Source organism: Nansenia antarctica (assembly GCF_963989245.1).
Source record: "Nansenia antarctica genome assembly, chromosome: 4".
NCBI lineage: Eukaryota > Metazoa > Chordata > Actinopteri > Argentiniformes > Microstomatidae > Nansenia > Nansenia antarctica.
Window position 1 is genome coordinate 62274305 of NC_137689.1, and position 12655 is coordinate 62286959.

A 12655-nucleotide genomic window follows, 5' to 3' on the forward strand; every position below is an offset into this window, starting at 1 on the left:
CTTCTAGTTTGTATCTCATGTAACCTAAGCGGCAGGCCAAACGCACCACACCCTCTAAACTGCATGTCTGGTGTGACTCAGTCAGGGGCCTCTACCTGAGTTGCGGTAGGCGTCCCTGGGTGGAGGATGGCAGCAGCGTGTTGCTGTGTGTTGCGGGAGCGGCACACATGTGTTCATTTGCATAATGGGAGTGTCTTCTCGCCAAAAGTTTTTTATTGAGGACATAGATATGAAAAACCTTTCCTGAAACTAAAGCGGAGTCATCAATGTCGCAATTTACAACTGGCCATGTTCTATAGCGGAATATTGAAATAATTAAGTTGAATAATTAAGTTGAATAACAAGTGAAGTTTTCATATGAGCCACAGTCGTGATATTCCCACGGGACGGTTGGTAAACAACAAGGTAAAACATCCGCGCGCACATACACACGGTCACACGTACATACACACGCACATACACACGGTCGGCCGCTGAGATTTACACCTTGGGGTTTTACACCTGGACTTGGATTTATTTGACTTTTCGATGAATTTCGATTTTCGGTGATTAATAATTATTATTGGAAAAAAAGGTAAGTCCTCGGTATTATACAACTCCTCGAGTTATTTTTTTATGAAAAACCACGGAGCTGAAGAATGCTTTCTCCTGTCGTAGCCGAGTAGGGGTAGGAATGGACGAGTGTACAATCAAACGTTTTAGATGAAGCCCGGTGTGTACACTCCTCTTAATTAGACGTTTAGGTGTTGTTGAAGCGCTGTAAACATCCAACATGAAATGAATGGTTCAGGTTTGTTTAATCTACTTAATAAAGTGAAGTTATTGGCTAATGTATCTGCAGACGCCCTTGGTTATAATTATTTGCAGTTAACTGTGGTGGCTTGCCGCTGAATCTAGTTGTACATAGTTGTACTGCTAAGTGTAAGGTAGCATTTCCTGTATATTCAAGAGATAGCCTAGTAAACTTCAATTTCTGTGATTTATGATCCTCTATGACTAGTATGTATGTGGACAACATATCTGTCTCTTTCTGTGTCTTCCAGTGGGGTTTCAGTGGCACAGCCATGGGCCAGACAACATTACACCTTTAATAACTCTCCAACATTTCAGCTGAGAAGCCATCCTCTTCCTCAACTCTCCACATCAACTTGGGATTCTGACTGAAGTGATCTGGGGAACAAACAAAGTGTTTCACTGCCCTACTCAGCCTCTCTGGGGGTCCTACTGTGAGTGAGACACCTCCTCGTCACCATGCTGCAGCAGATCCTGACAGACATGTTCATCAGCCCCGAGCTCCTGGTGGAACTGAACGAGGAGCAGAAGCAGGTGCTGTTCTTTAAGATGAGAGAGGAGCAAGTCCGCCGGTGGAAAGAGACAGAAGCCGGGCTGGAGAAGGAGGAGAGGAAACCCAGCACAGGTGGGCTGTCCCCTCTGAGCTGTGTCTTCATGGGAAGACTGCTGACTGATTTGTGTCTTTAGATTAATTGAGCTGCTTGGAGTACCTTATTACCTTGGGCATGTTATCAATGCTGGTAGCACTAGTGGTAAATAACCGGCTATGGAAGGGGTTCAGACTTTTTCGGCAACCTCAACCCCACTGTTTCCTAGTGTTTTTACAACTCACAAGGTGTCATGAGAAGTAGATGTAGATGTAGTGAGGGAGAGGATATGTCCAGGTACAGACAGCAGTGTCTAGCGGACACTGACTGTACATGGAATAGTAGGTCACTGTACTCTAGGGCTACTGTAGGGTGTGCAGTGGAACATGAACTGAGTAATACTTGCTACAGTAAATGTGTTTTTCTAACAGACTATACTCTGTGTCTGGGTGTGTGGGTGTGTGTGTGTGTGTGGGGGGGGGGGGGTGTGTGTGTTGGTGTGTGGATGCATGTGTGCACTTGTGTGTCTGCGTGTGTGCCCCCCTCCAGCCTCGAGGAAGAGTGTATCATGGCTGACAGGGTCTGACAGTGACATCTGGGTGTGGGTGATGGGGGACCACCCCGCCGACACACCCTACGAGCTGATCTGTGATGACATCATTGCCCAGAGGGCGGCTCAGCAGGCCCAGAGAGAAGCAGAGGAACTCAGGTGAGAGGAAATGACATCATATACTCTAGGCTGTATTTGTAGGTTTCCTCATTTAGCAGTCTGTTCAACAGAGTCAGACTTTGGACTATAAACACCAGAGGTCAACTTCCAGGTATGCAACCACCGTAGTGTTCCTCTTGAGATAGCATCTTGGATACTAATAATGTTCGTGTCAGAGTTCAGACTGCGTGCGTGCGTGCATGCGTGTTGCACCAGTCTATTACTTGTAAATCCATACTGAGGAGTGAAGAGGTAGAGCATTGTGACGCAGCCCTAGACACGGCTATGCCCTGCTCTCTCCTTAGCAGCCAGCCAGGAAGCCTAGTTAAACATTTTTCCAGCTCTAAGTTGTGTTATTGACTTAACCACTCCCTGGGTCCTGTCTGTGAGCTAGACTGTTCCCTTGGTCCTGTTTGTGAGCTAGGCTGTTCCCTGGGTCCTGTCTGTGAGCTAGGCTGTTCCTTGGATCCTGTCTGTGAGCTAGGCTGTTCCCTGGGTCCTGTCTGTGAGCTAGACTGTTCCCTTGGTCCTGTTTGTGAGCTAGGCTGTTCCATAGGTCCTATGAGCTAGGCTGTTCCCTGGGTCCTGTCTGTGAGCTAGGCTGTTCCCTGGATCCTGTCTGTGAGCTAGGCTGTTCCCTGGGTCCTGTCTGTGAGCTAGGTTGTTCCCTGGGTCCTGTCTGTGAGCTAGGCTGTTCCCTGGATCCTGTCTGTGAGCTAGGCTGTTCCCTGGGTCCTGTCTGTGAGCTAGGCTGTTCCCTGGGTCCTATGAGCTAGGTTGTTCCCTGGGTCCTGTCTGTGAGCTAGGCTGTTCCCTGGGTCCTGTGAGCTAGGCTGTTCCCTGGGTCCTGTGAGCTAGGCTGTTCCCTGGGTCCTGTCTGTGAGCTAGGCTGTTCCCTGGGTCCTATGAGCTAGGCTGTTCCCAGGGTCCTGAGAGCTAGCCCTGGGTCCTGTGAGCTAGGCTGTTCCCTGGGTCCTGTGAGCTAGGCTGATCTCTGAAGTTGTTGTGATTAGAGGGGATCGATATCTGACCAAAATGTGCAACCAGCGAGACTGGATATTCTCCAGGAAATATACATAATGGAAAAATACGTACCTGTTGAGAGTTAAAGAAAACATTCTTGATAGAAACTGGGATAAATGGACCATTTATGTTAACCAACATGACACAGACCAGGTGAATGCTTAATGTGAATATTAATGTTGACGTGAATTAGAATCATTGGATCCTGTCTGTGAGCTGTCTGTGAGCTAGGCTGTTCCCTTGGTCCTGTTTGTGAGCTAGGCTGTTCCCTGGGTCCTATGAGCTAGGCTGTTCCCTGGGTCCTGTCTGTGAGCTAGGCTGTTCCCTGGATCCTGTCTATGAGCTAGGCTGTTCCCTGGGTCCTGTCTGTGAGCTAGACTGTTCCCTGGGTCCTGTCTGTGAGCTAGGCTGTTCCCTGGGTCCTGTCTGTGAGCTAGGCTGTTCCCTGGGTCCTGTCTGTGAGCTAGGCTGTTCCCTGGGTCCTGTGAGCTAGGCTGTTCCCTGGGTCCTGTGAGCTAGGCTGTTCCCTGGGTCCTGTCTGTGAGCTAGGCTGTTCCCTGGGTCCTGTGAGCTAGGCTGTTCCCTGGGTCCTGTCTGTGAGCTAGGCTGTTCCCTGGGTCCTGTCTGTGAGCTAGGCTGTTCCCTGGGTCCTGTGAGCTAGGCTGTTCCCTGGGTCCTGTCTGTGAGCTAGGCTGTTCCCTGGGTCCTGTGAGCTAGGCTGTTCCCTGGGTCCTGTCTGTGAGCTAGGCTGATCACTGAAGATGTTGTGATTAGAGGGGATCGATATCTGACCAAACTTTTGCGAGATTGGATATTGTCCAGGAAATATACATAATGGAAAAATACGTACCTGTTGAGAGTTAAAGAAAACATTCTTGATAGAAACTGGGATAAATGGACCATTTATGTTAACCAACATGACACAGACCAAGTGAATGTTTAATGTGAATATTGATGTTGACGTGAATATATGTATATATGATAAACTACCTTTTGGCAACTCTTTGTTATGTATATTGTTATGTTTTATAATTGTTATGCTACCTGTATCTGTATTGTTCCATGTTCTTTCCAAATTATGAAATCAAAATTCAAGTGACAAAACAGAAAGATCGGAGGACGGGCTCATTGTAATGCATGGAATGAAATGAGGAATGTTTTTGATACTATTACAGTGAGCCCGTCCTTTGATTTCTTCCTCCACCAGCCTCCCTTGATGACAAGATATGGCTGTGACATAACCTCCCTTGAAGACAAGATATGGCTTGTGTGGGCTGCAAACAATTGTTTCACCTTCAACTGGAAGGACAGGCTAAAGCATGTGACATCTGGTGTATTTGTTGAATGTCCCTTTGAAGTCACTTTGCTCCAACTGTTCAAATTCTTCTCTTGAGTTTGTAATGAAAAGTGCCCCTTTCTGCACCTCCCTGGAATTCCCCCAGTGGAATTCCTATCCAGAACAGTCCGTACAGAACTGTCATTCCAGAACAGTCAATTCCGTTCTGTCAGACACTGCTGTTCATAACTACTACTTGTGGACACCTAAGATCCAGCTGAACAAGTTGTCCTTTGCATAGAAAACATGTTTGTGGTTTTGATACAGGAAGCAAGTTATCCAATGGTAACCAACATGTTCCAGTGGATGGCTAAAGCTGGTGTTATTCTCAGAAACGCCCCCTTTGTCTTATATAGTTCATACAGATAATCTAGATAACATACTGTAGAAGTATCTCTGATGTGTGTGTGTGTGTGTGTGTGTGTGTGTGTGTGTGTGTGTGTGTGTGTGTGTGTGTGTGTGTGTGCAGGGCTAAGAAGGAGGCTGAGCTAGTGAAGAGGTTCTCTGCCGTGTGTGTGGACGTGGAGCTGCAGTCCTGGAGGGAGGAGGAGGAGAAAGAGCAGAGACTACAGGAGGAGAGGAGGCAGGAGGAGGTGCAGAGACTACAGCAGGAGGTGCTGAAACAGGAGCAGGCCAGGCAGGCAGCAGCCACTGCAGCCGCTCAGGATCAGACACGGCTGGAGGAGGAACTCAAGGTATCCAGCTACCCAGCATGCTATAGGTCTACAGCCCCAACCCTGGTTGTCCCTATCCATAACCCTAAAGATGAATCCCAAACAGACCCTAACCCCAACCCTAGCCCTTACCCTAGTCATCTCATCCCCATCTACAACCTCATCCCCAACCCTTACCCTAAACTTAGTCATCTCATCCCCAACCCCAACCCTAACCCTAGTCATCTCATCCCCAACCCCAACCCTTGTCATCTCATCCCCATTGTCACAAACCGGACCGCACGGTCATGACAAAAGAGGGAGACCCACACAACCAAGTAAACTAACAAATGATTTATTAACAAACGAATAACATAAAGAAAGACATATAGTGTGTGTAATCAGTAAGGTCAGTAGTGTAGTTTAGTGCATGAGTGGAGAGTGTGTAGGTATAATGTTGTATGGTGCAGCAAACAAAGGCCAAACGTCAACCAAAAAACAAAGTTGTCTTAGGGCGGAGAGCACACTGCAACTGGGCTCTGAGGCCCTGTCCACACCTATAAGTTTTTTTGATAAACGTTTTTCATATATAAAAATATTACCGTCCACACCAGCATGTTTATAAACAATGTCTGTGTCCACATGCATACGCATGAACGCAATATAAACGCTGTCATTGAGCATTCCACACCAGTAGTCGGCGATATAATATTATCCCCATAGCCCCGCTGGCCAATCCGACGCCTCTGTCTCTCAATGTTCTCGATCATTAACTGTGCATTTATCTGTAAACAGGCTAAAAGTCCAGTTAACAGTGAAAGAACTAGAAGCACTTTGTTCACATCCATTTTCCTCGCTTGTGTAGCCTCGAACACCGTTGCCTGTTGTAAACATAGTAGTTACTGGTGCTAGGATATGACGTTGGAGGGAACAGCAAACAGCTGCAGTGCGCATGATCATAGAAATCTACGCGCATGATGACGTCACGAATACAAAGAGCTCCGTCTATCTCGTCCACACGTCAAAAATATACGGCGAATATACAGCGTTTTTAAACATCTTCACTCTGGCAGGCGTTTTTAAACATCTTCGTTTTCAGAGGGCAAAAACTTGTTTGCGTCTGGACGAACCCCCCAAAACTAATATAAAAATCCACGTTTATCAAAAAAACGTATAGGTGTGGACAGGGCCTGAGAGAGAAGGACCCAGTCACACAAAGCCCAGGTGCTGCCAATGTGCCAAACGACCTCTGACACGCCCCCCTCCAGTACCTGCAAGGATAGCACAAACACAGGTAACAGGAAGACAGGGCGGTGAGGGTCATCACACCATCTACAACCTCAACCCTAACCCTTACCCTAGTCATCTTATCCCCATATACAACCTCAACCCTTACCCTAACCCTAGTCATCTCATCCCCCACCCCAATTCCAAACCTTATCCATACCCTAGTCATCTCATCCCAATCTTCCAATGGGTATTTTCCTCTCCTCCTCTCCTCTGCACTACGGTACATCTCTGTCCATCATCCTTACTTTAAAGGAAGTGTCCATCATTACTTTCAATCAATCAATTACCAACAGTCATGAAATACTTCTGATATCACCAGTCTGGATCATAAACACAGATTAATAACAGATAAGGAAGGACATAAGTAAAACATATTTAGGGCGTCTTTATGACATCATTTGCCAGTTTATTTAGTGCTCAAGTAGAAACAAGGAAGTGGATTGATTGAAATGAAACATGACCTCGCATCACAAAGGCTGTAGGAAGTTCATTCACAAACCACAAATAGAACGGACTGCAACAACTGTTCAATGTCGGCAGTTGAACTAATTTTTGATTCAACTGATCAGATTTTTAAATCACAACTACCGGTACATTGTTTCCTAAAACCGCAATTACCATAATACATTTACATAAGCAGTCCACATAGACTTTGACAAATGAACATTAAAAAGCATTAACTTTTAAATTGAGGGTATATGAGCTGATATCATATCTAGTAACATGACTTAATAGGCATTGAACTATACTCTAACTATAACTAACTATATGGGTATATGGATTTAACTATATGTATATTGTGACTTACTGTGACCATGGGGAATTGCACACACAAGCTAGAGACGAGATGAGACATTGCACACTTTTAGCCATGTCAGCATATTTATTCCTACTGAAAGAGAAACGGCACTGCCGTAGTGTCCAACTTAAAAAAGGGTAACTGAAGGTCCCTCGACCGGAGTAGCTTATGAGTAGTAGTGAGAGGGAAGTCACAATATATATAAAGACAGTTCTGACTGCTCTCTTTCACTCTGTTCCTGACAGAAGAGAGAGGTGGAGGAGAGGAGGAGGGCTGAGGAGGAGGTGAAGAGGCTGGAGCAGGAGAGGAAGCAGCAGATATACATGGACCTGAAGGTGGTCAGGGAAGAGAGGGAGGACAAGGACTGGCAAGAGACCTGTAAGGATAAAACACACAGATACATACACACACACACACACACACACACACACACAAGCACGCACACACACACACAAACAAACAATTGAAGTTGATTTTCATATGGAGTAACAATGTGTTTGTCCACAAAACACTCCCAAGAACTGTATATTAACAACTGCAACTAGTTCAAGCCCAAGATCAAATCAGTTAATATTTAACCCTAGTGTTTGACTGTTTGACAGAGATTGTAAGTGACCTTCAGCGGTACTACTAACAGTGGAACTGCTAGGCTGGACCCTCTATGGAAGTCTCTCTCTCAGTCTCCCTGCCACAGAGTGTGGGAAATACACCGATGTTTATCTAGTGTGCACTATAAAGTATAAACACTAGTCATGTTTGTCTCAAGTATACACACCAATCTGAAATGTCCCCAATCTGAATATACTAAACCTTGTTCCTGTTCCAACACTTATCACTAAGTAGTGGGCCGGCCATGTTTAAACTGATTGGAAGGAAGAGCCCGATTGGCTCTGAGGAGTTCTAGGGAGCAAAGTACTAGAGACTCACTCACACATGACCAGTCCCCTAAGACACACCCCCTATGTTTACTGTACATTCAATTGGGCAACCACAGAAACTACCTCAGTATGTGTGTGTATGATTATGCATACTGTGTATACTATGCATATTGTGTGTGAGTGTGAGTGTGAGTGTGAGTGTGAGTGTGAAAGAGTGTGTGTGAAAGAGTGTGTATGAGTGTGTGTGTGATTTACATCCACTCTGTGTATGACGCGTAGGCCTACTGTATGTATCTGCGTTAATGTATTTCCTAGTGCGTAAGTCCAAAGCGGCGGACATGCGGCGGAGGTCCATGGCCAAGCAGACTCGTGAGGATCACCGCAGGCGCTCTGTGAAGGCGCTGGAGCGGGGCCGCGTGGCTGCTGCCACCATGGCCTTCGGAGGAGAGAAACCAGCCCTGGCGCCCAAACCCAAACCCAGGAATCTCACTGTAACCAGCGACACACTCAACCCGTGAGTCCACCTCAAGGTCTGGAGTCTAGTTCAACTTCACTTAAGACCCAGCAGGCCAACTGAGACTCAGTTCAACCTCAATAAGACCCAATTAAACCCAACAATAGTTCATTCATTGAGGCATGGTTTTGGTTTACGATCTATTTCAATTCCAATTCCAATTCCAATCTCACAGAGATGGGAGCTACTTTGCATCACTTTGATGGAACAGTTTGCTGAATGAACTATGAATTCACACCAGTGAACTGTATTGTACTGTAGCTTCATTTGAACCCAGGCTGAGATAGTTGTGTTTGATAGTGTAACTCTGCATACAGTACAGTCTATCTCCCCATCCTAGTGGTGGTCTGTGGTCTCATTCATAGAGAGCTGATGTCCAGGGATTCCCAGGCGGGACAAAGCCATGCAGAAACACACTGAGCTTTAGAGCTTAAACGCATGACTGCTCTTCACCGGCCCGCTTCGCTGCCTGGCCCGGTCTGACCCACTTCTGTCTCCCACAGGAAGCAAGGCGTGCAACGCACATTGTCCTCCTCCTCCAGGGAGCACATCATCCGATGGTTCCGGGAGGAACAGCTGCCCATGAGAGCAGGGTTTGTGAAGGACCAGAGTCGGATCGCGCCATGGTTCCATGGTGAGGGTTCAGGTCATGTATGACCTGTCTGAATGGTTGCTATCGCCCTGTTAGGCTCTGTAAATAGGTTTCCTTTCATGTGATTACACAAGCAGCAGGACATACGTTAATCATGAATAGAGTGGCCACGTCAATCAACCAGTGTGTCAAGAGGTTGACTACAATGGGGAGTTACTTTGTTTGGTCCTCTTCTGCCCCCTGCAGGTTAGAGACCACAAATACTCGAGGTTGATAGTGGTACTACTGCACCTGTACGTACTGCACCCATGCACATTCCACTTCTGTTATCAGCACAGTCTGTCAGTTCCCTGGATTGTAGCTGGAAGACAGGAATAGCTTTCAAAATAACAACATGCTTTTGTTCCAAAGACTGTACTCAGTGGTGACAGACACCATGGCCTGGATACTTCTCTGTAGTATGTCTCTTCTCCCTCAGCAACTCTGTCATACAGTACAGTAGAGGCTGCTGGAGGTAGAAACCGGAGGACAGGCTCATTGTAATTCATGGAATGGACAGTATAGAACTACACAGAAGGAAGCAATATGAGCTGACCTAGTTTCACACACTGAAAATTAGCTCTACAAGATTTCTGATGGAGTACAGTGGGGGAAATAAGTATTGAACACATCAACATTTTGTCCAGTAAATGTATTTCCAATGAGTCTATTCAAGTGAAATTTGCACCATGTGTAAATTGTAAATAAGGTTATGTGTAATAAAGTGGAATGAAACAGGAAGAAAGTATTGAACACACTAAGAAAAAGTTACTTAAACTTAAGTTAAAGATAGAAAAAATATATATATTAGGAGGCAACTCTACCTCCAATCTGTGCTAATTAATGTCAGCTGGGTTAGAATATATTGATGGGCTATAAAAGGTTTGTTTTTGTTACTAAGGTGCCACACAACAAACATCTAACATCGCAACCAGATTGTTGCAAAACATGAAAATGGAATTGGCTACAGACGTATTTCACAACTTCTGAATCTTCCACCATTGGGGGCATTATCCGTAAGTGGAAGCAACATCACTCCACCATCAACCAGCCACGCACAGAAGCTCCTCGCAAGATTTCTGATCAGGGAGTCAGAAGGATACTTAGTAGCCAAAGTAGCCAAAGAGCCACGGACCACTAGGAAAGAGCTCCAGAAAGACTTGGAGGCAATAGGTACAACTGTGACAGAAAGGACAGTAGGCAATGCACTCCACCGCCATGGCCTCTGTGCACGCTCAGCCCGCAAGACTTCACTTCTGGAAAAAAGACATGTTGAAGCTTGTTTAAGGTTTGCCAAACAACATTTGGACGATCCAGTGAACTACTGGGAGCATGTACTCTGGTCAGATGAGACCAAAATGTAACTTTTTGGCTGTCACACAACACACCATGTTTGGAGGAGAAATGGCACTGCACATCACCCGAATAACACTATACCAACAGTGTTTGGAGGTGGAAGTATCGTGGTGTGGGCTGTTTCTCCTCTCGTGGTACTGGCAGGCTTCATATCATTGAAGGAACAATGAATGGCGCCATGTACAGAGAGATTCTTGAGATGAACCTGCTGCCATCCACCAGGATGCTGAGGATATGACGTGGCTGAACCTTCTAGCAGGACAACGATCCAAATCATACAGCAAAGGAAACTCGCAATTGGTTTCAGAGAAAGAAAATTAACTTGTTGGAATGGCCCAGTCAATCACCTGACTTAAACCCAATTGAACATTTGTGGAAGCATCTGAAGATCCAGATTCACAAGAGGGCCCCCTGCAATCTTCAAGATTTAAAGACAATCTGTGTAGAGGAATGGGCCAAAATCACACCTGAATACTGCGGGAGATTAGTTACTTCATACAGAAAGCGCCTTGAAGCTGTCATTACAAACAAAGTATTGAATTAATTTCAGTTAGTGGTTAGTCAGTTAGCTCAGTAGTTCAGTTAGTGTGTTCAATACTTTTTTCCTGTTTCATTCCACTTTATTACACATAACTTTATTTACATATGGACTTTAATGTTTAGATTTCTTGTCTGGATTGTTTGAGTTAATACCAAAGTCTGGTGCAAATTCCACTTGAATAGGCTCATTGGAAATACATTTACTGGACAAAATGTTGATGTGTTCAATACTTATTTCCCCCACTGTATATCTGGCACCTTTACCTCTCCATCCACATTCTGATCTTGTAAGTCAACACCTGTTCAGTAACTAACTAACTAACTAACTAAAGATTGAAATTCCTTTTTGCCCAGGCATCATTTCTCGGCAGGAAGCAGAGGACTTACTGAGCGAAGGGACTCCCGGGCACTTCCTGGTGCGAGTCAGTGAGAGGATTCTGGGATATGTCCTATCATACCTCTGTAAAGACACGTTTAAGCACTTCCTTATTGACGCTACAGAGGGATGCTACATGCTACTGGGAGACCAGATCAGATTCAGCTCCTTGGCAGAGCTGGTCGAGTACCACGAGGTAGTGTCCTGCTAGCAGCATGCTATGTATTCCCAATGTACTGTGTATGATATCCTGAAGGTGTTATGTTGAAGACTACCTCCCACCATTATTTATTACTACTAGTAATAAAGTTAGTACTATGTTACTAAGTTCATTTTGTAATTTTGTGGCCACAATGTGTTGAAGTACAGCAGTGTGAATATATTATGGACTGCATTCTCTCCTTGTGTCACCAGGGGGAGCCCATCACCATGTTCGGAGGGGAACAGCTACTCCACCCCTGTGGACAGAAGGCTGCTGGTGTAGACTATGCTGAGCTCTTCAACTGAGCCTTGAACCCTTACCTGAAACTCCAATCCCCCCCAAACCCTCACCTATACCCCCAACTCCCAAAACTCTCACCTGAACCCACCAACCCCCCACCTGTACTGCACCCAAGCCCCAGACCCTCACCTGTACCCCCCAACCCCTCACTTGAACCCCCCCAACCACCCCCCTGTACCCCCCAGAGATTCACCCAAAGTGCTGCTGCTGCTGCTGCTACGGTAGCCCCACCCCATGGCTGAAGAACAACCAGAGCTGGTGTTGCAGAGCCATGCTGTTGGCCCATTGACATTTTATTGTTTACCACCTCTAGTAACAAGCCCCCAGTACAGTCTACTACTCTCTTCTGTTGTCAGATACACATTCTTCCCCATGGCTGATATCATATAAATAGGCCTGTATTATAATATCAGGTACTGTATAGGGACCAGGAGAGGCTGGTAGAGGCAGACATCAGAGGAGGGGCTCATTGTAATGTGTTTGATACCATTCCTCATTCCATGACCCCTTACTCCGATTTCTACCTCCACTGATAGGGAGGTGAAGACGGTGGCCGTTCAGGTACATTCGACAGCAGACTATACAACTGTTAATAGTTCTGGGAAAAGTTACTTGAATAAATTCTGCACTTTGTTTCGCAGCTGTCTAGTAATAATTGTCAGTAATAAT

The 12655-nt window shown here is 45.8% G+C and overlaps 1 protein-coding gene across 1 annotated transcript; it reads left to right on the top strand.

Moving 5' to 3' along the window:
- Positions 1–437: 437 nt before the first annotated feature.
- On the top strand, positions 438–12541 carry sh2d4a (SH2 domain containing 4A). Its single transcript, XM_080529573.1, has 9 exons — positions 438–574; positions 1044–1417; positions 1929–2088; positions 4917–5142; positions 7435–7567; positions 8383–8581; positions 9085–9215; positions 11463–11680; positions 11899–12541. Exons 2-9 carry the CDS (start codon positions 1252–1254, stop codon positions 11989–11991), a joined length of 1326 nt encoding a protein of 441 aa, XP_080385699.1. The 5' UTR covers positions 438–574; positions 1044–1251; the 3' UTR covers positions 11992–12541.
- The last annotated feature ends 114 nt before the right edge of the window (positions 12542–12655 follow it).

Coding starts and splice junctions, on each gene's coding strand:
- sh2d4a (XM_080529573.1), top strand. CDS start 1,252: ATGCTGCAGCAGATCCTGACAGACATGTTCATCAGCCCCGAGCTCCTG. Junction 1,418..1,928: donor GGAGAGGAAACCCAGCACAG/GTGGGCTGTCCC, acceptor GCCCCCCTCCAG/CCTCGAGGAAGAGTGTATCA. Junction 9,216..11,462: donor GATCGCGCCATGGTTCCATG/GTGAGGGTTCAG, acceptor CTTTTTGCCCAG/GCATCATTTCTCGGCAGGAA.